At 40.7% G+C, this 25,070-nt stretch overlaps 1 protein-coding gene across 1 annotated transcript in view; it reads right to left on the reverse strand.

Moving 5' to 3' along the window:
- The window catches only part of CPSF3 (cleavage and polyadenylation specific factor 3), a 47,931-nt gene continuing 22,861 nt past the window's right edge, over positions 1 to 25,070 (reverse strand). Inside the window, exons 8-18 of the mRNA XM_067544790.1 lie at positions 20,335 to 20,510; positions 19,267 to 19,425; positions 18,309 to 18,455; positions 16,278 to 16,430; positions 14,164 to 14,272; positions 12,724 to 12,822; positions 9,688 to 9,782; positions 8,990 to 9,077; positions 3,929 to 3,998; positions 2,318 to 2,414; positions 1 to 268 (exon numbers count right to left, since the gene is read on the reverse strand). Of these exons, the coding sequence (XP_067400891.1) occupies positions 167 to 268; positions 2,318 to 2,414; positions 3,929 to 3,998; positions 8,990 to 9,077; positions 9,688 to 9,782; positions 12,724 to 12,822; positions 14,164 to 14,272; positions 16,278 to 16,430; positions 18,309 to 18,455; positions 19,267 to 19,425; positions 20,335 to 20,510 (1,295 nt within the window). The 3' untranslated portion in view covers positions 1 to 166. The remainder of the gene's footprint in view (positions 269 to 2,317; positions 2,415 to 3,928; positions 3,999 to 8,989; positions 9,078 to 9,687; positions 9,783 to 12,723; positions 12,823 to 14,163; positions 14,273 to 16,277; positions 16,431 to 18,308; positions 18,456 to 19,266; positions 19,426 to 20,334; positions 20,511 to 25,070) is intronic.

A 25,070-nucleotide genomic window follows, 5' to 3' on the forward strand; every position in this document is an offset into this window, starting at 1 on the left:
CACATCCATTCTTTGTAATGAGAACTAAGCAGTTTTATGGTCAGGAAATAAGTACATATGGCTTGCTAAAGGCAAGTTTTATTTATTTTTTATGAAAATGGTGAAAATGAATAAAGTATTAAAAAGATTGTTCTTGTGTTTTCTAGATATATACTGGTCAGTCCGATCAATGTACTGGGCTAAGGGCATCATAGAGTCTCTGTGCAGCCAACTCCACCATTTCCCGAAGCGATTCATCATCTTCACTTCCGGGCTCACATTCAGCAGTCTGGAAGAAAAGATGTGTGATCATGGAGTCAGAATCAAACAGCCCTGTAATTTACCTTTTTTAAAAATTTGTAAGTAAAACTCATTAGAAGAAGGAATAATAGATAACAGTTTAAGAAGCAATAAACATTTCCTATAGTAGTGAAGCAAATTGTAAGGAAAATTATCAAGAGATTTCAGCTGCATTGCAGTTTTTTAAGCAGTTTGCCTACACATAAGACACAAGACAATTCAGCAAAAGATTTACATTAGTCTTGCTGAGAAAACAACAAAACTAGATAAAAAATTGTGCTTGATTAGTCATTAATTTTTGAATTATTGAAGAGTAAGTCTAGTTTTGTGAACTAGATTTGGTTGAAAATCAAGTCCTAATACATCAAGTGGCACCCCAAGGTTTTTAATTTAATCTGTGATCTCATCTGCATGGTACTAAATTATTTTAGTTTGAAGCTTGGAACTGATATAGAGAGCCAATCAACACCTCTGCTGTAATTAATTCAATTTTAACCCACTCATGGTCACCTGGACACTCAGAAAATAAAAAAGTTTATTTCAAAATAAAATCCAGTGCTTCTTTTAGTCAATAAAAAATTAATTTTTTTATTGGAAGGGCACCTATGTATATTTGAAACGTGCAAATTCACCCAAGTAGAGAGCCCATTCACATTAGTAGTTCCTTGACTCACGTAACTAACAAACAAATGGCAGAAAACACGGATTTTTATTTCTGGGGATCTTGTGACTCTTAGTTTGGAAGACGCACTGTCTACCTTCTTTGATCTTGTCTTCCTTCTAGACAGGCACTCTTCCTAGCCAGAAGAGCAGATGATCCTTGGATGATCCCTCTTCTGCAGCAAAATCTAACCCTGAGCCAAAACCCATCAGCTGAGCAACATCCCTGTGCTCCACTAAGCCAAAATGCGAAAACAAAATGCTATGAACTACTACAAAATTGGAACCCAGCCCTACTTAACATTTAGTGTTTTTTAAAAAAATTCTAACTTTTTAAAATAGAAGCTTTGGCAATTATCCATTTCTTTATAGTTTCCTAGTGCCTTAGTGTTCCCAGAGACCCGGGAAGCTGAGTAGCAGATACCTCTGCCTCAGCTGCTGGGGAAGGGGGAACGCAGCAGGGAAGGGAAGAGGAGGGACCACCACGGCCCAGGGCATTTGATACCCGCCACCTATGCTTTTGTCATCATTTTATTTATTACAAAATTTAAAACATGCATATGACCCAACTCCAAAAACTGATCATGTCTCACTGCCTTTCATGCCGATTAGTATTCACTGGTTGTCTCTTGTCTTATTACTTGGACTGAAAACAATCTGGGACATGGACCATCTTTTTGTTCTATGTTTGGACAGCGCTTAGTACAATGGGGTCCTTGTCCATGATAAGGGACCAGCAAATTACAATACTGGAGGATATAAACCATTTATTTCAGCACCACGTCATTCTAATAGCCAGGCGTATACCATCTTCCTAAAACAAGTTTCAATATATTTCAGCTTTACTCCTTAATTTAACTGATAAATAGACAGGATATTTCACTCTCTTTGTGGGCATCGCAGATTTTGGATTTAGTTACTCAAGGATCAAGATGACCAAATCTGATTTTCTTGGCATATTTCCTTCTGGATGATTGTTTGCCTTTATTCAAACTGGAGACTATATTTTAAGAGTCTCAAAAGTTCTAAGTCAGTAAGTTATATCAGTTATTCCATCTCTACCATCCCTACTCTGTTTTTATACATTTTTACTTATAGCAAATATGATTGCTACAAAGAAAAACATTGAAAGTTTTTCTTTCAAAAGCAGAAGAATCAGATGTTAGTTTTTTCACTGAAAGATTTTTTAATAGGATTAATCTTTTGTGATACTGCATACCAAAACATGTCCCGTAAAAGTGGTACGCAATATTCCAGGGAACATTACCTTGCATATCAGACTGTAGAGCCCCATGAGGCAGATACTTTGTCTCCTTTTGCCTATTCGCTCCTATAGCACAGTTCAAATAATAATATCAATGAATTCAATTATACATACCCGTGTGTCCAATAAAATATTTGCAGACTTTCCATCCACTGTGACACTTAGAACAGAGCCATCTTTTGCACTAACACAGTCCTCTCCAAACATGTCCCTAAAACAAAGGCCTATAATTATAAAACATAGCCAAATAGCAAACTAATTTTTCTTTTATTAATTATCTTTGGATTCCAGACAGATTCTGTCAGCACAACGTCTGGTTTCAGTCACTGACTGGGTCACTTAACGTTAAAAATTGTAAATGACAAATACTGACCTCAGTTGTTATTAAAGTGGATTTTTAAACAAGTTAAATAAGTAAGGGCCAAAAGTCCCATTGACTGCAGCAGAAGCAGCCCCCTCCCCCCACAAGCTTCTATGGAACCACGGGAACAAATGTCAAGACAAACCTATAAAAATATAGATATTTTACTGGATTTCAAAACACAATATGTTAGTAAGAAGTGATTGTGACGGACATTGCTATTCCATGCAATATCTTTGGGGACCATATTGCATTAAGTTGATCTGTCACTGTGGGCTAGGTATTGTATGCAACTCCAGTGGGAGGGTTATCACAGCTCCTTTGGGAACCAAAACCAGTGGGGGTTGATTAAGGTGAATCACTCAGGTTGTGAACACCTCTCCCTCCATTGGCTCCACCCCCTGGGAAGTCTTGCATATATTGTTTCACAATGGTTTTCCAGAGACCAACAGACAAAGAAAGGGCTTTTAAGGAAAAAAGGCTGCATTTAAACTGACAGAGCCTTCTTTCTGACGCAACAAACATACAGGATCTTCTGTCTAAAGGGGCCCCAGTCCTTGCAAACGGGTTGAAAAGACTGATGGCTGATTTCTGGTAAGTTTTTAGCATGTGTATAGGAACTTTTAGTGTTTTTTATATGTTTTCTCTGTAATGCTTTTAGCTTAAAAATAAACATGCGAGCTCAGAAAGAGTTCTGTGTTAACTTGTAACTGCTGGCAATACTCTGTTCATAGCCTTCAGAGAGAAAGCACAGGAGCTGGCCTGTAGGCAGACTGGCTTGCTGGGGATACCATGCAACCTTAAAACCCTAGTCAGAAGGGAATGGGACAAGCGTCCCCCTGCCCAGAGACAGGTGACAGCTGGAGACCTGAGACCTGACTGGGCACTCCTGGAATGGACCACAGAAGGCGGAATACAGGTGAAGTTACCCTAAAACTGTGACAGTGATGGCTTAATTTTGAGAGGTGCTGAGTACCTACAGCTCTCACTGAAGTCAATAGGAAGTGCAGATCCTTAGCATCTCTAGAACAAAAAAAATCATGCCCTTGGTTCAACAAACTTAAATTAATGAAATGATCAGAAAAAAACATCCTGAAACAGTTTGTCAGGATATTGCAGAATTTATTACCTTTTATCCTGTGGTTTCCTTAATTACTGAACTTCACAGAAATTAAACTGATATAGACCTATGCAGCCTTTTTGAATTACAGTACATTCAAACAATAAAATGGGCAAAATGTAGGAGATAACTGTGTTTCTTTATAGGCCATATAAATTATGCTAAAATTACCATATTTGCACGTCAAACAAATTGTTTCTAACTGATCATTTTCATTTAAGAATAATATGACAAGCCAACTTACTGAAGCATGATTTCCAGCCTCTTGCTAAATACATCCATATCAACTTTTTTTGAAATCTTATGTACTGCAGCTGAAAAAAATTAAAAAGTCAGCATTTAGTTTTCTTTGACATTTGTTTGTGTGGCTAGACATTTGCCAGAGAAAAAAACATTACAATATAGTTAATTTACAAGACATAGTTCCTAAAAGTCTGCACAGTTTTCTTTATGGAAATTTATAATTGAAATAAATATTTCATGAAATACTAAGAAAAAGTTTGTATTTTAAAGGAACAGCTTAAAAACCATATTTGAAACAAATGCTTTTATTTCTGTTACTAAATTCATCGGTATTAAAACAGTAAGAGTTTGACAAGTCGAGTTACAAGTAAGAGTTTTACAAGTCTAATTTTTACTTATTTCTATTTACTTTTCACTATTTATGCTGCTTGTTTACTTTTTACATTTCATTGAGCTGGGTAATAAAAACAGTTTCACTTCTGTTTATAATTTGCTTTGCTTTCTGGTCTTAGCAACTAGGACAATACTACACTCTGTTAAATGGCAATAACTTTAATGCAGTGAAGGTTGTCCTGTGGTACCTCCTGCCCTTCCAGAATTCAAGTGCAACAAAACTCAAACTTGTGAAAGCCAGGTGATACAGAGTTAGGATAAATGCTCACACAAACTGCTGCCCTGGATCTGGCAATAACCACTGGGAATTATCTGCATGTAGTCCAGCTGGATTCACTGTGTTAAGTGTAGCTGTATTGAAGGGTGGAGAAATTAGCTGGAGCATCTCAGAAGAGTTGTGATTTTGGTATGACGCAATTGGAGGCACTGTGGCCCTCTGGGAGTATATCTGAGCCCCTTTGCTTGACCCCTGTGCATGTGATCAAAGAAAAGAGGTGCATGTGTGCCTTGAGAGATGCAGTATGCATGTTTCAGCTCTGTGTTGTGTAGGTTGCGTCTCTAGCAGGGCACACGGGTCTTCTTGCCATGGGGATTGTCAGCAGTTAGGTGGGCAACGAATGTGGTCTGTGAGTTTAATTAAGGATCAATAGAAGTTAGCGTTAGATGGCATTGGTGCATAAGGTGAAGGGTTTGTAAAAGGAGCTGAAGGGGTTGTAAAATTTAGCAGATGGGGTTCTTTTTCTGTGGAGTACTCTCCAGTGGGCATAGGAAGCTCTTGGTCAGTACAGTGCAAATGCAGAGTGCAAATATGCTTTTAGGTCGTACTGGGGCATTGCTCAAAAAGGGCAGCGTTAAGGGTGTGTGGGCTTTTAGTTTAAGTCTGTATTTCCTGGTTTTCACATGTTTGGGTTTTGCTGAACTTGATGTTCTGGAAGAGCACGAGCAGTCTTCATTCTGCACTAATGAAGTTTTTGCCATTAATTAATTTTACTAGTAATTTCCCAGTTTTTTTTTTTTAAACGAAGAGAAATATTGTTGGTAGGACTTAGTGGTCATTTAGGCAGCTGTAATTATCATGTAGATGTGCAGTTCAGATGCTACTGTGGCCAGGAAATGATAACAAACACCAAACTTTTATACAGTGCTTTTCATCAGTAGATTTTCAGAAGGGAAACATCATTATCCCTATTGTACGTATGGGGAAACTAAAGCATAGAGAAGTAACGTGACTTGGCCAAAGTAATCCCACAGGCCAGTGGCAGAGCCAAGAACAGAGCCCAGGTTTTCTGAGTCCCAGTCCACTGTTGTCTCCACTAGCCCACATGCTTACTTTGTGATTCCTACAATCCCAAATACACTTTGTTGTAGTGGAATGGGGATAATGGTTGTTGAAATGTTTGGCATGTGTAGTTGCTAGCAGGACCAGTGAGAGACACATCAGAGCTGAACTATGTCCCAAGTACATGACAGTTTTATTACATGATGATTAGGAACTTTAAGCATGTGAGGAAAGACTGGTGCGTGTCTGTCTTCTTCCTCACTTTCATCCCAGTTCTTTATTTCTCATTTGGACTGTTGTCAGTTTGTTGTTCATAGTTGGCATTTGTTGCCGTGTTGGAGAGTCTTTGTCCACTCCCGGTGCCAGGGCATGGCTTGGTCTCCAGGTTTCAAGCCCTGTGCCTCCTGTGGCAAGCCTATGCCTGTGAGTGACCCGCACGCCAGTTGTCTGAAGTGCCTGGGAGACTCCATATCAGGGATCGCTGCCAGACCTGCTGGGACTTCAAGCCCCATACTAAGAAGGGCCTGGAGGCCAGACTGAAATCTCTCCTGATGGAAGTGGAGCTCCAATCCTTGTCAGAGCTGAGCTGGTCGGACTCGGCACCGAGTACCTTGGCATCAGTGCGGAGTGCTCCTCCCAGCTTGAGAGTCTCTCGGCATCGTTTCCCTTCACTGGTGCTGAAGAAAAAACATAAGCAGCAGCTGGCTGAGAGGGGGCTTTTCCCCGACTCTAAAAAAAGCCAAGCACCGGGAGCACTGTCTTTTCACTCCCCTGCTTCCACTCCGTGGGTGGTACCACTGACTCTGTCCTGTATGCAGACTCTGTTGAGTCCAGTCCCGGGCCAGCCTTCAGCACTGGAGGGACAATGTGGCACCAGTGGGATCGCAGTCGTGTACCCCAGAGGCATCTGTTGCAGCCAGGGCCTTGCTGATGCTTTTGGTACCGCCATCAGCAGCAGTACAAGACAGGATGAAGGTCTAGGGGTCCCAGCAGATTCACCAAGACATAACTAGACTCCTCCAGCAGTGAACACAGAGGCTGCAGACTCTTATGGACCTACAGGTTCAACTATCCCAGGCTCATCTCCCTTTGCAGTCCATGGAGAACTTCATTAAAGCACCTCCCTATGCTTCCCTCCCCCAACATTCCATGTGGCACCAGGGGTCGCATCCCTATCTCCACCCTGACCCCCCCACACTGCGGGACATAAACGTTCTTTCCCACTGGTAATGTCTGTTCCATTCATATGTTACATTTTTAATGTATTTAAATTGCAGAGATGATTTTTGCATAGGTTTTGTTACTGAATAAAATTCTATTATTTGGGCCTGGTCTACATTGCACAGTTAGGTCAACATAAGGCAGGTTATGCCGACCTAATTATGTCAGGGTCTACACTACAGCCTTGTCCTGCTAATATAAGTGTCCTACTACACTGACACAATTCCACCTTCACGAGAAGCATAGGGCTTAAGTTGGTGTAGTTAGTGGGACACAGTGTTTGTATAGAAACTGTGTTACTTACATTGGCTGTTAGCTCTCTTGTCAATTTCACGGCTCCAGCTAGAGCCCAGCTGCCCCCTGCTCCCTTGGACAGCTGGGTGGCTGAGAGCCGGGGGTGAAAAGCCCTGGTGACTGGACCCCAAGCCCAGCAGGGAACAGGGAGGCAAGAAGCTCTGGGTGGCTTCCCTCCTCCCCTGCTTGAAACTTTGGCTGTCTTGGCATGGAGCCGTGAAATTAACAAGGCTGCCCATCTCCCAGTAGGAAGCAAGCAGGGGTGGGGGTGGAGGGTCCAGAAGCCAGTGCAGCTGGACCCTGCTCCTTTGGGGGGTAAGAAGCCCTGGGCGGTTTCCCCCTAGTCCTGGCGGGGAACAGAGTCTGGGGGATGCAGCCCACCAGGGGTCTGTGGGGCAGCCGAGCTCCCTGCAGGGAGCGGTCAGTGGGGCTGTGAAACTGGGCTTCCAACTCCCCACACTGCCCCTTTTAGGTGGATGGAAGCACTCCTGGTGAGGACGTGCCCGTGGACGGTAGTGTTGACATGCACCACCACAGTAATTATTGTCATCCTAATACAGGTTGACTTAAGTTTTTAGTATAGACATATTGTAGGAAAATAATTCATCTTTATTAGTTCACAACATATGCTACAGAGTGCCTAGCCGTTTTGAAAGCACCCACTTACTTATTACCATACAATGTGACACAATTCATAGGATCAGTGACAAACAGTGTAATAATCATATATGTATAGCGAGCGCCACAAAAGAGGTGTTTTGTCAGTGTTATATTCATAGATGTGCACCATGCACCACACAATTCCTAACAGGCCCAAAACAGCAGGGCCAGGCCTCCTCAAGAACCAAAATTTTGGTCCAAATTACATGACCATGTCCAAAATTGGACCATAGCCTGCTCTCAGATACACACGCAGCTCTCATCAATTTTAATAGATGACCAAGAACATATGAAGGCAAAATTTGATTTGGCCCTTAATAAGCAGAAGAATGTATGTGTTCCAAGTACAAAGATATGTATTGGCAAAGAGCGCATGTTAGCAGAACACAGAGAATATGAGAACTTTTAGACTATTTTCACCAGTAGTCATTATTGTTAATTTATCCAATTTTAAACTTTGACTGCCATCATGCTGCTGTCCCCCTAAATGTTCATTGTCTTGCAGTGGCACACAATCCTTCATACTTTCTACTAACTGAAAACAACTTAATCAGAAACATTTCAACCCACCCTATCCAGCCACTGTTCCAGTTCCCTAATACTGTAAAATACAGCTTCATATATGAACTAGTCACAAGACACCACCCACTATTAGTCCTAGCAAAATTGCTTTGTTACTTGAGCTAGTTAGCAACCTCACATCCAGCACCTGATACAATATTTATTTTATGACCTAGTAATGCTATTTGGTCACTGACGTCAATGGGTAAACATCTAAAACTAGGCAGAATATGACCATTGCATTAACAACATTTAGATTTCTTCATATTGCCAGAAAAATGCTACTCATGATGCAGTCCACTACTAAACAAGACTTTCAAATGAGAGGCTAAAATAGTTAGTTGAATCACTTACAAGATTAAATTTTTCCTTTTAGATTTATATGTGTAAACCACTTCATCTGTTCCGTGACAATATGGCTGTATTTTTTCCTTATATTAACACACAAATTGCTATTTACATATAAAAGAATCCCACTAACGATACAAATCAAATCAGTTTTGTTTTTAAACAGCAAGTCTGTTTGCTCACTAATAAGCATTTTGCTTCATAATGAAAATCAATTTATCATAATGTAATAAGTCTGCTAAGACCCTCAACAGCAGAGATGCTAAGGAGTATGCTACAATTAAATCCACAAATTAAACTTAATACCTTTTTGTATTTTGGGATTTGACTGAACTTCCAGGATCACTGTTGTTACAGTATCTGCATACATATCATTGGCAGGATTTGCCACCCACTGGAAAACAACAATAATAAAAAAGATTTTACTCTGGCAATAGCATAATCTGGACAGAATGAATAATACAGCATAAATATGTCATAATAGCCATGAAATTCTCTTGGCTCTGGACTCTGATTTGTGCTGAAAAGACTGATTTCAATAGCTTTGGATACATTTTGCACTATGATAATTTTAAAATAAATGTCACTCTGTGGATTGAAAATGGAGTCACCTAGAAGTTCTCCATTCCCCACCATAACATTCTCAGATTCCAGAGCTCCCTCTCCTATGTTTTCACTCTCTTTTGGCACACAAGGAGGATTTCTACCAAATGATCTGAGATACTTCTTCAGGAAATGAACATGGTCGTAGCATTATTTCCAACTACTATTTGCCAGGGAGAAAATGGCACAGGGTCTGAAATTTGGACCACTACAGAATTGCACTATTAATTACTTTTAAAGCATTTCTACAGTGCTAGTTAATGACTAACACTAACAGGGAAGTGCCTCCTTAGAAATGTGTTAGTAATGTTTCCCCTCTAATACGATCTAATACTGTCTGTGACATTGGTTTCTACAAAACAGAGAATGGAATATTTCTCTCTCCTTCTTTTCACACTTACCTCAAGTACCACCATGCCGGGTTCCTGGATCACTGTAATATTTTTGAAAACCTTCAAGGCTGGCTTTTGCTGGATTTCGATTTCCTCTACATCACCTACAATGGGGCAGAAATTGGTTAATAAAAGCAAATTATATAGCAAAAAAAGTTGTTATAAAACAGAGTACCTATATTAGCATGAGAAAATACATTTGATTTAAACAAAAACTGAAAGATTGAAAACCGTTCTATTTCAATGAGGTTCTCTGTTTTGTTCTGTCTTGGCCATATATGCAATCCATTTCTTCCCCCTCAAATATGTACTCCTCTCCCGCACTCAATGATGACACTTCTTGGCTTTTTAATGTGTAATAGTGGCCATATTAGCTGTTTAATTGATATGTTTTAATAATGCAATGCATTAACTAAAGCACACCAGTAGGAAAAAACAGCTTAGGGCTATATTCACAAAGAAAGTTAGGTGTGGTGATGCCACCTCCCTCCTAACTAGTTCAAAGTCCCTCTTCCACCTGTGCGCCCTAATGACAGGGCTATAGGATATTCTGATGTAGGGCTACCTCAGTCTCTCCCGTTTAAGCTGTTCCACTGTGGATAAATAATTAAAAAGTAATTGCAGCAGGGGGACTAGATCCTGGGGCTCCCACCTTCCAGCTGAGTGACTGTGTAGCCTGGTGGTTAAAGCACTCTCATGCTTGTGTGCTCTCTCTCTCCCCGCCCCCCCCCCCCTCCCCAGATCTTTCATTAATTATCCACAGTGGAACATCTTTAACAGAGAGACTGAGGGAGTCCCATATCAGAATATTCCAAACCCCAGTGGCTAGGACACTCAAGTGAGAGTTGGCAGATCCCAGTTCAAATCCCGTCTCCTCTGCAGGTGGAGGAGGGACTGAAACTGGAGGGTCTCCTACAACCGAGGTGAGTACCCTAACCACTGGGCTAAAAGCTATGAGGGATTGACTCCTCCTCTCTCCACTGCATGTACTGCACATGCTCAGAAGCAGAAACATAGGCACCTAGGGAACTTTTACTTAAAAAATGTAAGCACCTAACAAGTCATTCTGTCAACGAAGGAAATGAAATGAGTTCAGTATATTATGTTCTTGACAAATCCATGTTGGCTATTACTTATTAGCTTATTCTCCAGGTTTGAACTAACTGATTGTTTAATAATTTGTTCCAGTATTTTTCCACACATCCAACTTAAGCTGACTGGGCTGTGATTCTCTGGGTCTTTCTTGTTCTCATTTTTAAAGATAGCTACTGTGTTCTCCAGTTCTCTGGTACTTCACCCATCCTCCATGAGTCCTCAAAGAAAATCACTAATGGTTCAGAGATTGGGTTGGCTAGTTGTTTAAGTACTTTACAGTGAATTTAATCAAACCCTGCCAACTTGAATACACCATCTTGTCTGAGTATTCTTTAACCTATTATTTTCCTATTTCAGCCCGAGACCTTTCTTCCTTTTTGTTAATATTAATTGTGTTCAATATCTGGTCAGAATTAACCTCTTTAGTGAAGACTGCTAGATAGATGCTAGATCTCACAAATACCAAGTTTTGTAGCCTGTGTCAAAAGCAACATATTGTAAGAATATTTTCCTGTGTAAAAAGTAATGTATGGAATTGTAAAGTAGCCAAGCAAATAGTAAAGTGGCCTGGAGAGCCTCAGAATTAAACTATGAATTTAAATCATGCAGTCAGATACAGTGAACATAATGATTGAGATTGTCAAGGAAGTCTAGGGGATTTAGACACATATTCCATTATTTTAACCAAAATATTTACAATTAAATAAACAATCTGTTTCTATCTTTGCCTTTTATAAAAAATCAGCATTTAATGTGAACTGACTATTTTCTCAAGAGGAAACTAAGTAAATGGTGAGGTATACAACTATTATTTTTAGCCTATCCCAGTGAATATACAATACACTTACTAAGATAGCAAGGAAGAAAATAATTTGATTTTCTTTGCCCTTATTTATACCCATTTCTCACTCTGGAGTAATAGTCTCAGCAAACAGTGTCCAAGAGGCAGAACCTCAAATTCTCTCACTATTTGACAATTTGGGAAGGCGTGCTTCCTATTTTGGTTAATCACTTCTTTCCCAAATACTTATGAACCCTCAGGATCAAATTCCTTAAGGTCTTATACATATTTGTTGCCTACAAAGTTTTTTAAAAAAAAGCACTAGAAATACAGATTGCTTTTTAACAAATAAAGTCCAAAGGAAGTCATTTACCCTTGTCACCCCTCACAGCTCAGCGGCAGCTGAAATGCAGAACTGGGACACACACCTATAGTAGGATGGTGGGCTAGTGCTTTTTGCACCTCTGAAGCAGGGAGAGGGAGCTGTGGCAACTGGGAGGCAGGGCAAGCTTGCTACCAGTTTTAGACAGATTTGTACTCGGCACGGCTCAGCTATGCCTCTGCTGCTGTAATCTGTGCTACCGAGGTTATATTACTAATTATACTCATGCTAGCGCATTGAGAGCTAGCGCAAATACTTGTACACAAGTAGGGGAATCGCATTACTAGCTTGTAGTGTAGACATAGCCTCAGAGACATCTTCTAGTGGGGAGAAGGGGATACTTCAGTCAGCATGTCTAAGCTATTGCCTCTGCCGAAACTGCTAACAGGATGGTAATTTGGTGGCACTTTTTGTGACAAAGACATTTCACTACTGACTGACGAACTGGATTTTGACCAACAACCTACAGGTGAAAAATGCTGAAGTTTAAATCTGGCAAGGGTTTGTGGGAATCCCATATTTTCCCATGCTCATTGTTTTACATTACATCTACAGCAGAATCCCACAAAGACCCCACTTGCACTGATATGATGGCTCTGGCAGGAGCAGTGAGAATCTAATGAAGCTTGTGAAAATATGCAACAAATTATTAACAGTTAAGTTAATAAAATAGGACAGCAGAATTTGCCACTCCGATTTCCCTCAAGAAATAGAATTAAAAAAAAAAAAAAAAAACCTTTAAAGAAATGACAATAGATCTTGAGCATCTCTTCTCAAATACACCCACCTGTCAGTTTCTGTAGCTGGTAATAAAGCAGATTGAAAGGGCCAGAATATGGAATGGCTTGTGTCTGTGTGACAGTGCTCATAGCCAAATCAGTGTAATCTGAAGGAATTAAAAAAGAAAAGGAAGTTAGTCCTTTAAAAGTTATTTTCTAAAAACTAGATTTTTCAGTGCTGAGAAATGGTGGCTACTGTTGATTCCAAAAGTTTACATAGTTAGTAGAAAACAGAAAAACAAAAAAACCAGTTTCATCTTACAACAAGATGATTGGATCTGTGATTAAAGCATGAGCAAGGCCCAGTATTTTATGTGGCATATTAGATGTAAATTATGCAGCAAGGACGCACTATCTTCCACAAGTGCCCTTGTCCTCACTGTTCCTTGTATTATTTATTTTGATAATAAATTTAATTCAATGCATGCTCCCTGCACATTTTAAGTTTTCAATTTGCTGCAGATTTTTGTACTGAAAACTAATAAATGCATTTTCGAAGCTGTCAAGGGAAAGCTCGCTTCGACAACTGGCCAGGGCCAACTTCCATACCCCCCAGGGTATTTTTTGGCTCCCATACAGGAATGGGAGAAGGTTTTGGTTTTTGGTACCAGGGAGGGAATGCATTTTCTTCTCTCCCCCTTTTTGGGCAGGGGCAGAGGAAGGGTTTGAATTCCTTGTTTTTCACTCCAGCAACCAAATATAGCAACTAGTTGCCCTACTGTCCCACCTCAATATCTGCCTGCAAATCTAACAATGACAAGTAAGTATATTAGTCTGATGTTTCTGTTAAAGCAATCAGCAATGACATGGTTGAAGTTGATCGATTTCACGCCTTGAGATGAACAGAGCAGTTAGCTTTGTAGCTCTCAAGTTTGCTTCAAACTTTCTGCAAATTCAGGTTTGAGAAGTTATTCTGAAAGCTGTAACTGTTTGTTGTTGATTCCTATATATGCATCATTCTTTGCATCCTACCAAACCCAAACTTCACAACGTTGTCCAGTTATACACAGAGGAAACACAGATGTGCGGCAGACCAAGTGGTGCGTCGGTAAAGGCCATACCAAAAAAAAAAATGCTCGTCTATGATACACTGATTCAGTCCAAGACTTAAGGTTGCCATCTGCCTTTGCAGGAGGAAAAGGAAAATGGTGGCAGAAAGCTTGCAAATTCCAGTCTTCTTTAGAAATAAGCCTTCTTTATCGGTTTGAACGGTCTCCGACAAGTATTTAATGTTACAAACATTCCGATACTGCTGTATTTAACCAATACATATCAAGCAACTTTACCCCACATTGAGCCAAAATAAAAGTTTAAATCTATGTGAGCCAATTACTGATCACAGAAACAGAAACATCATACATCAAATATAACATCCTATACATCTTTTGTTTTTAAAACAAGAAGCTCAAATTTGTTACTGAGCACGACAGTATGTCACCTTTACTTACTTGAGAGGTCACATGGAGAAAGTATGTGATAGTTAAAGTTTCTTTTAACCAGGATCCCTGAAACTCGCTGTCCTTGCTCTGGCTTCTTATCTGCTAAAAACCCCATCACCTATTGAAAAGAGAAAAATCAAAGGGAAAACTGAAGCTGTGGTGCATGGAGGTTAGCTCTAGATGAAATGCAGGCTCCTTTTAAAACAACTGAGAGCTCACAATATGGCCAAAGGATACATAGAGAGTAATCTTTGACAGCAAGCACATTTCAAAGCCACAACACAACAGAGACATTTGGATAACAACAGGATGAAGATGTTCAAATCTTGTGACAGATTTCATTTGCAACAGCTGTTGTATAGAACATACATGCACGATCTATTTAACACACAAGTGATGAGAAGTATATATATGGTCAGCTGATTCCCATAAACAATCAGAGCTGCAGACTTCTTAGTTTCTCAGCCAAAGCAAGTGACATTTTAAGTACTATCAACACATTTTTCATCTCCTCTGTTTATAGTGTTTGATGTCACTAGCTGGGCAGAATAACAAGGAATCCTGTGGATCAAATTTCTCAGGTTCTTACTATGGTATAGTAGACCCTCACTAGAACGCCCTTTGCCATAGTGAACCTTGGGTTATAGCGAATGTGGTCCCTGGATCCCACCTCTGGTTCTGGGGCCATGGCAAGGAGGCAGAGAGCTCCTCCGGCCCCAGTGGGGAGAGGGTGCTCCTCTGAGCCCCGGGCCAAAGATGAACTCTGCCCCCCTGTCACGGCACCAGGGCTGAAGGAGCTCTCTGCCCTCCCCCCTTCGCTGCGGCTCTGGAGCTGGAGGAGCGCTGTCAGTTCCCGCCATGGCCCTGGGGCCAGAGGAGCTGTCCCCCTACTCCTCACTGTAATGAACCCCTGGCTATACCGAAGAAATGGCTTGGATCACCAGAGTTTTGTTATAGCAAGGGTGTACTGGATTTTTTATTATAATTCAACACCAATTGCCTCTTAAACAGCCATATATGCTTTTCCACTTCGGAAATCTTACAAGCAAGCTTTTCACTTTTAGCATAACCCTTGCAGGTAACTATTACGTCCTTCAAGAACAGAAAAATGTGTATAAAGTTGGTTACATAATTTCTGACAAACTATCGAACAGTTTCCTTCGGAAGTGTCTGGAATAGATTCTGGGGTGGTCGGTGGGAATAAATGAAAAATGCTGACTGGTGAATACATTTTTCTATATGTACCACTATAAGGCCACTTGAGCCCAGATGCTCTCACATCGTCCAATATCCATAGCTTTTATTGCAAGATTTAACATTGCGTAAAATAAAGTTTTCATAACACCCTTCATTCTGCAAAAGAAAGTCTAGAACACTGGAGATTCATTAACTGTCAAGAATACCTACTGTATCCAAATTTGAATATCTGTTTTTCAAGAAAGACCTTTAGGTAAAACATTATCTTTGGATTCCCCTGTAGTTTCACTATCAAGTTCCAAAAAGCAGAAAAAGTAACCAGTGCACATAATATCTTCTGGTCCCATTTTTAATCTGTGTCATCCCATCCCCAAAGAATCCAGAGATAGAGACATTCAATAACAAAGTTAATTTTAAGAGTGTCTGAATAAAGTCAGCAAGTGTTATTTAATCCAGCCAAAATATACAGTGGCTTCTTTTTCTCTCTCTCTTCCTCTCTCTAATTTTTATAATACACACACATACACATACAGTCTTTTTGAGGTGTTGTGGGGTTTACTAATGGTTTCCTAAATTGCAAATGAAATCTGTTACATCATTCATTCCATAAATGTTAGTGACTTGACACTACAGAGATTAGTGTACTATTCTTTGTTAAGAGATTATCTAGGGCTTCTGTCCTGGAACACGTTCCATATGGAATGAGATCAGGAGAGTGAAAGCATTGGCAGACTTATCTGTAACAGCACAGACTTTGGCAGGCTGAAAGAAATAGTATTTACACTGTGTCCCTCCCACAGTATATTGAAGTTGTCAAGAAGCACAATCTGAAATTGATTAAAGCTGGCATATTCTTGAAGGAAAAATATAACTCTCATCAAAGAGATAAATGCTGTGCTATGGTTAAGAAAACATTAATCATATACCTTGGCAAGTTTTTCTCCTCTGAAGTTTAATGTCACAGCCTCAGTATTCCTTGGATTGTGAACTTCTATGTGAACTTCATCGTTATCCTCATATTCTCGTATCAATGCTGCTTTCAATCTGGCCATTTCATTCTGCTCACCATGCACTAAAATCTACAAGAAAGAGACAGTTTCACACTTAACAAGGGCTATGCTCTCACAACAGAGATGCACTTTATTAAATAAATCATCCAAGAAAGTTGCTGTTTTCCCGTGCATCATGTTTAAAAATACATATAGTTGTCTTCAGCAGGTAACGTCAACTATGCTATACTATGGTCTGTGTTGGAGGCCCAGTGCAATTTGAGTTACCAGACCATGGTTTTGAGTCCTAGCATAGCTAAGTTGCTTGCTTGGCCATTCTAGCCTCCGCAGCCTGACATCTTCTGGTTGGCAGAGACAAATAGGAATACTGAGTAGCCTTGCAGATGTCTCAGTTTCTGCATATCATGGCACATAATAAGACGAAATACATAACATGTATGCTTGCAGCTGCACATAGACAATGGTGAGGGGAATAACTAAGTTATCCTTGAACATCTGGGAGGACACTTTTTCACTGCTAAGGAGCGTACTTTCTCACTGTCCTTCCTATCACCAGATGTTATTTTGATTACCCAAATTATCATGGTGAGAATGGAATGCAGTCAAGGGTGAGTACCCGATACAGGTAATAGAATATATAATAATTAGTAGAGGGGTAATTAGGTGAAAGCTGTGTATAGAAAGGTATAAAAAGTAACCGCTCAGACAAAGGGGGATGCTCCATCAATGCTTGATTCCACAGGAAGTGCTGCCTGTCGGACGAGAGGATCCACTGATTCCCTGGCGGGACCCCGAAGAAAGCTGTTCCTATATACAGCATTCTGAGTGACTGCTTAGCTCTCCAGATTTAGTAAGCATGATATATTATAGTTAATTTTAGCCTTTGTATTTAACTAGTATATTTATAGAAAACCTTGCACATTAAACTTTATTGATCTGCAAATCCGGCGTACCGTGTCTCACTGGTATCCACACTGATCACTAAATGTTCAGTATCAACAGTCAGTTCCACATTTGCCTTTGTATTCTATCCATTATAGTTTGTATTATAAAAGTGCTTAGATACCATGATGAGTGCAGGTACAAAAATCTACACAGATTTCACTTATTTTAATACATGGACTAACAGCTAGTATTTTGTTATTAAGGGGAATTTATAAAGTTCTTAAATTTAACTAGAAAAGTCACAGTTAGCCATGTTTTTATACATCTGCATTCAATGCACATATATATTCCTGAACTGCACATGTATTTGAACTTAAAACTTCATTAACATTAATAAGTTTATAAACACCTCTGCCAAGTTCAGCTTCCTTTTCCTCTGCTCCTCCCTGTCTTGAATATCTCTACCAGCAGCTCCTTTTCTTTCCTTCCTATTTTAAGTTCCAAATTCTACTCCTCACTTTCAAAAGCACCCTATAACTCTGTCTCTGCCAATAGCTGCCCATATCTCCTCTTGCTCCCAGTGCTTTGCTCAAGCTTCTTCCTGATTGCTCCATTTGTCTTTATTGGCATCTCTACACCTCCTTTCACATTGCCTGGGTCACTTGGAACAACATCCATCCCAAGTAATTTTTACTAAATAACCTCCTTCTTATTCTTCCAAAATATCTGAAAACCCACCTATTCCGTGATTCACTTTAGCAATCGTGACCATATGCCAATTTGTGTTTGTTCTGTAGTGTATCTTATAAGTATCCACGTAGCCAGAACTAAACTGCTGCAACAGGATATAGAGTAACCTCATCACAGGGAAGTCACCCCAACACATCCATGGCAGTGCTGCAAATCAACCAGCTACTTAATTTTGCTGGTGTAGCATGCTGAGGAGTATTTTGCCTGCCTTTGAAGCAGCAAGGATTGGCCACTGCCAGAGACATTATACTGGATTTGATGAACCAATGACACAACCTACATTCCTAAGAAATAATGAACATGCACACTAACCACATGCGGAGGTTTCAGTGCCCGGATAAACTCGCTGGTTTGTTGGTAGTCTGTGTGAGCAGAGAAAGAAATGTAGTCTACAGACATCTTCAGTGGCAGCTTCTGCCCTGACATAGTCGTGATCTCTTCCGGTTCAGACATTATGTGCTGTCAGACAAGAAAAAATACTCCTTTCAATAAAAAAAGTATTTGAAGAGTCTTCTGCAGACAAAATTTATTCCATTCAGAGCCAGAAAAATAACTATCTGCAGTTGGTTTAAGTAGTAAATATTTGAACAATATACATCTATAAAAAATTACACACACCTGGGCTCAGTCATAAAATAATTAATGTTTTACTTGCATATATATACTTGCATCCTGTCTCTTGCACTGAACATTTAGGACTTAACTCTGCCCTCAGACATATGACTATAACTCTCATTGAAATCAATACAAGGTGTGTGTATCTATCTCTGATAGCGGGGCTGGATGCTGCAGTCCTTTCTTGAGTGTGGGAATTTAGGTAGTAGTGTTCACAACTTCTCAACTGCAAAGCAAGTGAAAGTGCTACATATCCCAATCTGATCTCTGATATAAGTGGGAGTTCTGTCGTTGACTCCAGTGGGCTAAGGGCCAAAAATGGAAAGATCATGTGGGAGGAGTGAAGGGGGAGAAGAGAAATGTGCTAATCACACTTTCTTGGGTCAATTTTTAATTGCTAATTTTTAATAGCCTATTCTTAAAATGAAAAGATTTTTCTATGTACTGTACTGTCAATGGAAATTGTCATATGCAAGTTTACTGGACACTTCATTTGTTTTTGCAGAGTACAATTGGCTTTGGTTGTCTTCAGTCGTCCATACATGGCATCAACCTTGCTGTTTAACAAGTCCAAACAAATAATCCAACCGGGCATCACTCCTTTTAACGTAACATGTAAACTAACTGTCATGGCAGTCAAAAGGTAATAACTCACCTTGGCAAGTGTTCCTTCAACGCAGTACCCTGCTATTATTACTCCATTTCTCTTATCAGTACACCAGCTCTCAAACAATTCTCTGGATAAGCCACTCTGCATCATACCTGGGGAAGCCATCACAACACTAGGGCCAATGTCATCAAAGTGATCCATACTCTAGGAAACAAACAGCAAGAATATCGGTTAGTATAACTGGTTAAAATAAGTCGGGCTGGACTGCATCCCATGATCCACGTACAAAAGATGACTTATGTGGGAAGATCGTACTCTGTCCTCATGGAAGTCACTCCTCCTCCCATTGTCCATGAAGGACATTTTGTAGATCTATGGATCTGTGCAAGAAAAAGGAGCAAGGGAATGCTCTGCACCCTACCAAATCTATACATATTAGAGTGGATAGGTGATATAGCTGCAGTGTAACTACTGCTATCCCTGTATGAAATAACTAATTTAAATATTTGAATATTTTAAATTACAGAAGTATTGTCATGCTACCATATTTATTTATTTCAGATTCCCTCCAAGAAAATGCCTTATATTAGGCAAGAGTATGATTTTATGTTTGTTCCAGAAAATACACTTGAATTCCTCCATAAACCTTCAGTTAAAGTACCTGCTCTAAGGTCAGACAAGAATAGCAGCAGGCCCACCACCCAAATAGGAGCCTGAAACACACAAACATCCTTCTGTCCAACTAAAAATATGAAAGAGGTCACGGTGAAATGTAATGTTAGGCAATGGACAAGTGCACAACACTGAAGAGTTTAGCCAGGAAACCCTTGTGTATAGGGAAGCCATACTTGGGATTTCTGTGTAAATTAAGCAGCATAGATTGGATGGGCCTAGTCCACCCAGCATTACAGAATGGAGGTTAAAATAAAACAACAAAAATCTCATTAATAGGAGCAGGCAGATTTATAGTGAAAGAATCAGTTATAAACCTCTAAATCAACAAATGGCTTAAATTGCTAGGAAAGTACACTTACATACTAATTAAACCTCATATAAATGCAAAGTATTTGATATATCTTCCTCTGTCATGAAACACCTTTTATTCACACTCACCTTAAGATTACTAATGTGTTTGAAAACAAATGGGTTGTTGATGTTGATTTGCTTTCGGATTTTGTCATTCATAGCATTTACATATGTCTGATACACTGCCATGCATTTCTTTGCCAAAGAGGAGGCATAATATATTGGGATGTCATGGAGTTCAGGGTGATTCTGCCAGTATTCATCTAGAGGAACATTTTACAAGGCATAAATATATTATTAGCTTCCAAACATGCATTTTCAGAATCAACATTGTTTTATAAAGCCCAGTTTTCAAACATTTCCACTACTTTTACAGACAAGAAATCAAAGTAATGAAAAAGCTCAACATGCCTCTTTTGATTTTGGCTATTAGGGGGGTCGGGGGAAGGGTGGGAGACTTGAAAAACCGAAGATAAAACAAACATGAGAAAAAATGTTAAACCTCAGTTCTCAGTAGAAGACCAGTCATACTCCATATAACCCCCAATTTTCAACTGCAGCCTGTAAATATGCATGCTGTTACAGAGCATTCAATTCACTTTTATAACAACACTGTTTAAAAAGAAAAGTTTTAGAGCATTACTGCTAATCAACAGGCTGAAATATCTGTCAAATGTTAATTATAAAAAACATACAACTAGCAACACAACCTGTATAGAAGACTCATTAGTGAGATTTCACTATATCACCATTAAAAGTTCAGCAAGCCAAATTCAGATTCATAGAGTTTAAGGCCAGAAAGTGCCATTAGATTATCGAGCCTGACCTTCTGTATACCATAGGCCATCAAAATTTCACCCACTTACCCTGAGCCCAATTCTGCCCTCAGTTTCACCTATGCAACTATTGCCTTCCAATGGGTTTGAACAGGCATAAATGTTGGAACTTATTAAACAGTTCCATTGAAGATGTACAACAGACTGCAGCTCACTCTCTCTTAGCTGGTTCTTCTGGAAGGCTAATAGAAGTAGTAAAAAACCAACCTATCAAAAAACAAAAAAATCCTCCTCCTAAAACCCCCCCACTATTTTGTCACTGATAGCAGGCAGCCATGACTCCAAAGAAGTACAAGAAGCTGGTCTGTTGAGTAAGAGGTGTCACTTAATCACTTTTCAGAGAGGAACCACACTTCAATACCAAGACTCCAAAAACAGCATTTACTGTATTGTAGAACATAACAGAATATTTACAAAGCAAAATTTGGCCCAGGCACTTTCAACAGGTAGCGTATTCCCAGCCTCCTGTCCACTCAAAAATGAGGAACTTTTTAGAGCACTGAGAAGTGTTCTTAGTTCTTGTTTTATGCACAGTTTGTACTGGTGACCTATTTAGGGTGGGGTGTTTGGCCCTGTATCTTTGTGTGAGGGGGGTGTTTTTATCTGTTTGCTTGTTTTTTTACTAATATAGTTATATTGATACAACTGCTAATGTGGATGCAGGTAAAGGGGTATAAACGTGCCTTAAACTGGTATAGCTTATACAGGAATAGCTATACCAGTATAAAGCATTTTTATAATGTTATAACTGCTCCCACACTGGAGAGGGTATGGACTGCAGGGAGTTGTGAAACTTTTCTTTGTAGACAAGGCCTCAAAGAAGAAGTCAGACAAGCTCCCTGCCACTCACACTTTAAAATGTTAGGTGCAAAACAGCAAATAAAGGAACAAAAACAGAAGGTAGAAAGTAAGTATATAGTGCCAATCTATAAAAAAGGGGAATAAGGACAACCTGGGAATTACAGACCAGTCAACTTAACTTCAGTACTGGGAAAGGTAATGGAGCAAATAATCAAGCAATCAATTTGCAATAACCTAGAAGACAATAAGGTGAAAAGTAACAGTCAGCATGGATTTGTCAAAAACAAATAGTGTCAAACTAACGTAATAGCTTTCTTTGACAGGTAACAAGCCTTGTGGATGGCAGGAAGTGGTAGGTGGAGTATATCTTGACTTTAGTAAGCCTTTTGATACTGTCCCACAAACAAACTAGGGAAATATAACCTAGATGAAGCTACTATAAGGTGGGTACATAACTGGTTAGAAAACCGTTCCCAGAGAGTAATTATCAGTGGTTCACAGTCAAGCTGGAAGGGCATATCGAGTGGGGTCCCGCAGGGATCAGTTCTGGGACTGGCTCTGTTCAATATGTCCATCAATAATTTAGATCAGTGGATTCACTAAGGGCAATTCATGCCTAACCAACCTGACTGCCTTCTATGAAGAGGTGACTGGCTCTGTGGATGTGGGGAAAGTGATGGACATGATATACCTTGACTTTAGCAAAGCTTTTGATACGGTCTCCCACAGTATTCTTATCAGCAAGTTAAAGAAGTATGGGTTGGGTGGATGGATAAGATGGATAGAAAACTGGCTAGATCATCGGGCTCAACGGGTAGTGATCAACGGCTCAGTGTCTATTTGGCAGCCGGTAACACACAGAGTGCCCCAGGGGTCGGTGCTGAGACCGGTTTTGTTCAACATCTTCATTAATGATCTGGAGGATGGGGGGGATTGCATCCTCTGCAAGTTTGCAGATAACACTAAATTTGGGGGGAGTGGTAGATACGCTGGAGGGTAGGAATAGAATACAGAGTGACTTAGACAAACTGGAGGATTGGGCCAACAAACATCTGATGAGATTCAACAAGGACAAGTGCAGAGTCCTGCACTAAGGATGGAAGAATCCCATGCACTGCTACAGACTGAGGACCGACAGGCTAGGCAGCAGTTCTGCAGAAAAGGACCTGGGGGTTACAGTGGACAAGAAGCAGGATAATAGTCAATAGTGTGCCCTTATTGCCAAGAAGGTTAATGGCATACTGGGCTGCATTAGTAGGAGCATTCCCAGAAGATCAAGGGAAGTGATTATTCCCCTCTATTTGGCATTGGTGAGGCCACATTTGGAGTATTGTGTCCAGTTTTGGTCCCCCCACTATAGAAAGGATGTGGACAAATTGGAGAGAGTCTAGGGGAGGGCAACAAAAATGATTAGGGGGCTGGAGGACATGAGTTATGAGGAGAGGCTGAGGGAACTAGGCTTGTTTAGTCTGCAGAAGAGAAGAGGGAGGGGGATTTGACAGCAGCTTTCAACTATCTGAAGGGGCGTTCCAGGGAGGATGGAGCTAGGTTGCTCTCAGCCGTGGCAGATGACAGAATAAGGAGCAATGGTCTCAAGTTGCAGTGGGGGAGGTCTAGGTTGGATATTAGGAAAAAGTTTTTCACTAGGAGGGTGGTAAAGCACTGGAATGGGTTACCTAGGAAGGTGATGGAATCTCCATCCTTAGAGATTTTTAAGGCCCGGCTTGACAAAGCCCTGGCTGGGATGATTTAGTTGGGATTGGTCCTGCTTTGGACTAGATGACCTCCTAAAGTCCCTTCCAACCCTAATCTTCTATGATTCTCAATCTGCGGCTCAATCAGCACATAGCTGCGGCCCATATGACATCCTCAGGGCCGTAACTGGGGGGGGCACCCGCCCTGGGGTGCAGAGCTGGTGAGGCATGCAAAAATGAGGCGGCGCAGGATTGGGTCCAGTGGCATCAGCCCCCTTCCCCTGGCACGATCGGGCCCAACAGGATTGGCAGGAAGCCAGGGTGCTCAGTGCCCACTCTATTCCACAGGATTGCGGGTCCAGTGACCCTCCAGCTGGAGCAGGCTCCCTAGCACTAGGACAGTGGTGGCACGCAGGCAGAGCGGGATGCACAGCTGAGCTACGTGCAGCAGACATAGGAGACCAGCGAGAGGGGGGTGTTGGGGCAAGGAGAGAGGTTGCAGGGTGCTAGGCACATGGGGTGGAGGGTGCAGCCGGTTCATGGGGGGACAGGCTCTAGGTGGGAGGAGTGGTGGCTGGGGGCAATCCCTGGAGTGGGGGCTAGATACTGGGGCACAGTCCCTAGATGGGGGGCTCAGTGCATGGGGTGCAGTCCCTAGGTGGAGGGCTGGATGCGGGGGAGGAGGCCAGTCCCTGGGTGGGGGCATTCTACCCTGGACAGGGCACTCTGTCTCTGTAGGGCAGGCATGTGTGACAGCCCAGTGTTGCGGGTGGAGGTGTGTGTGTCTCTCTCTCTCCCCGCCCCCACCTCCTCGATGCTGCAAGGACAGTTCCTGGCTGGGGCACTGAGTGCCTGGAGGGCAGTCCCTGGATGGGAGGGGACCCCGCACTGGGGAGAGCTCCTCATCTTTGCAGACAGGCTTTGCAGTCACGCTCTCTGGGCGTTCAGCCCACCCACGCTGCCAGCAGCACTGAGGAAGTGAGAGTGGAAATACACTATGTCATGCCTCCCTTACTGTAAATTAATTGATTTTAACAGTTAATAGTTTGACTTATTTTGCTAATTTAAAGTGCTTTTGCGTAGTTTGCGTAACTCCGGTCGACTGCTGCCGAATCTCTGAGGTAAGTGTAGACAAGCCATTAGGCAAGTAGGAAGTTAAGCTGCTTACTTAGGCATATTTGAAAAATTTCCCAGGCTGACCTAAATAATCAATTTAGTTCACTGGTTACAGAATCCCTCTATTTCTTTAATAAATCATTTAGTTGTGAATGTGAAACGTATTTTGATAAGAGAAGTTTATATATCCAAAACATTAAAGATTGTTTTGTTTAATAGAAATAAATTGTATATGCTGTTTTGCATGTTTAGTTAAATTCCTGTTACAATCCTAATGCAGCTTGACACAAATCATAAGCTAAAAAAGTTAGCTAGTAAATAAGCAATATATTATTTACCATTTTCTAACTAAAAATATACAATTAATAAGAATCTG

Source organism: Emydura macquarii, unplaced genomic scaffold (genome assembly GCF_026122565.2).
Source record: "Emydura macquarii macquarii isolate MOO-44397 ecotype Brisbane River unplaced genomic scaffold, CSIRO-AGI_Emac_v2 contig_1027, whole genome shotgun sequence".
Classification (NCBI taxonomy): Eukaryota; Metazoa; Chordata; order Testudines; family Chelidae; genus Emydura; species Emydura macquarii.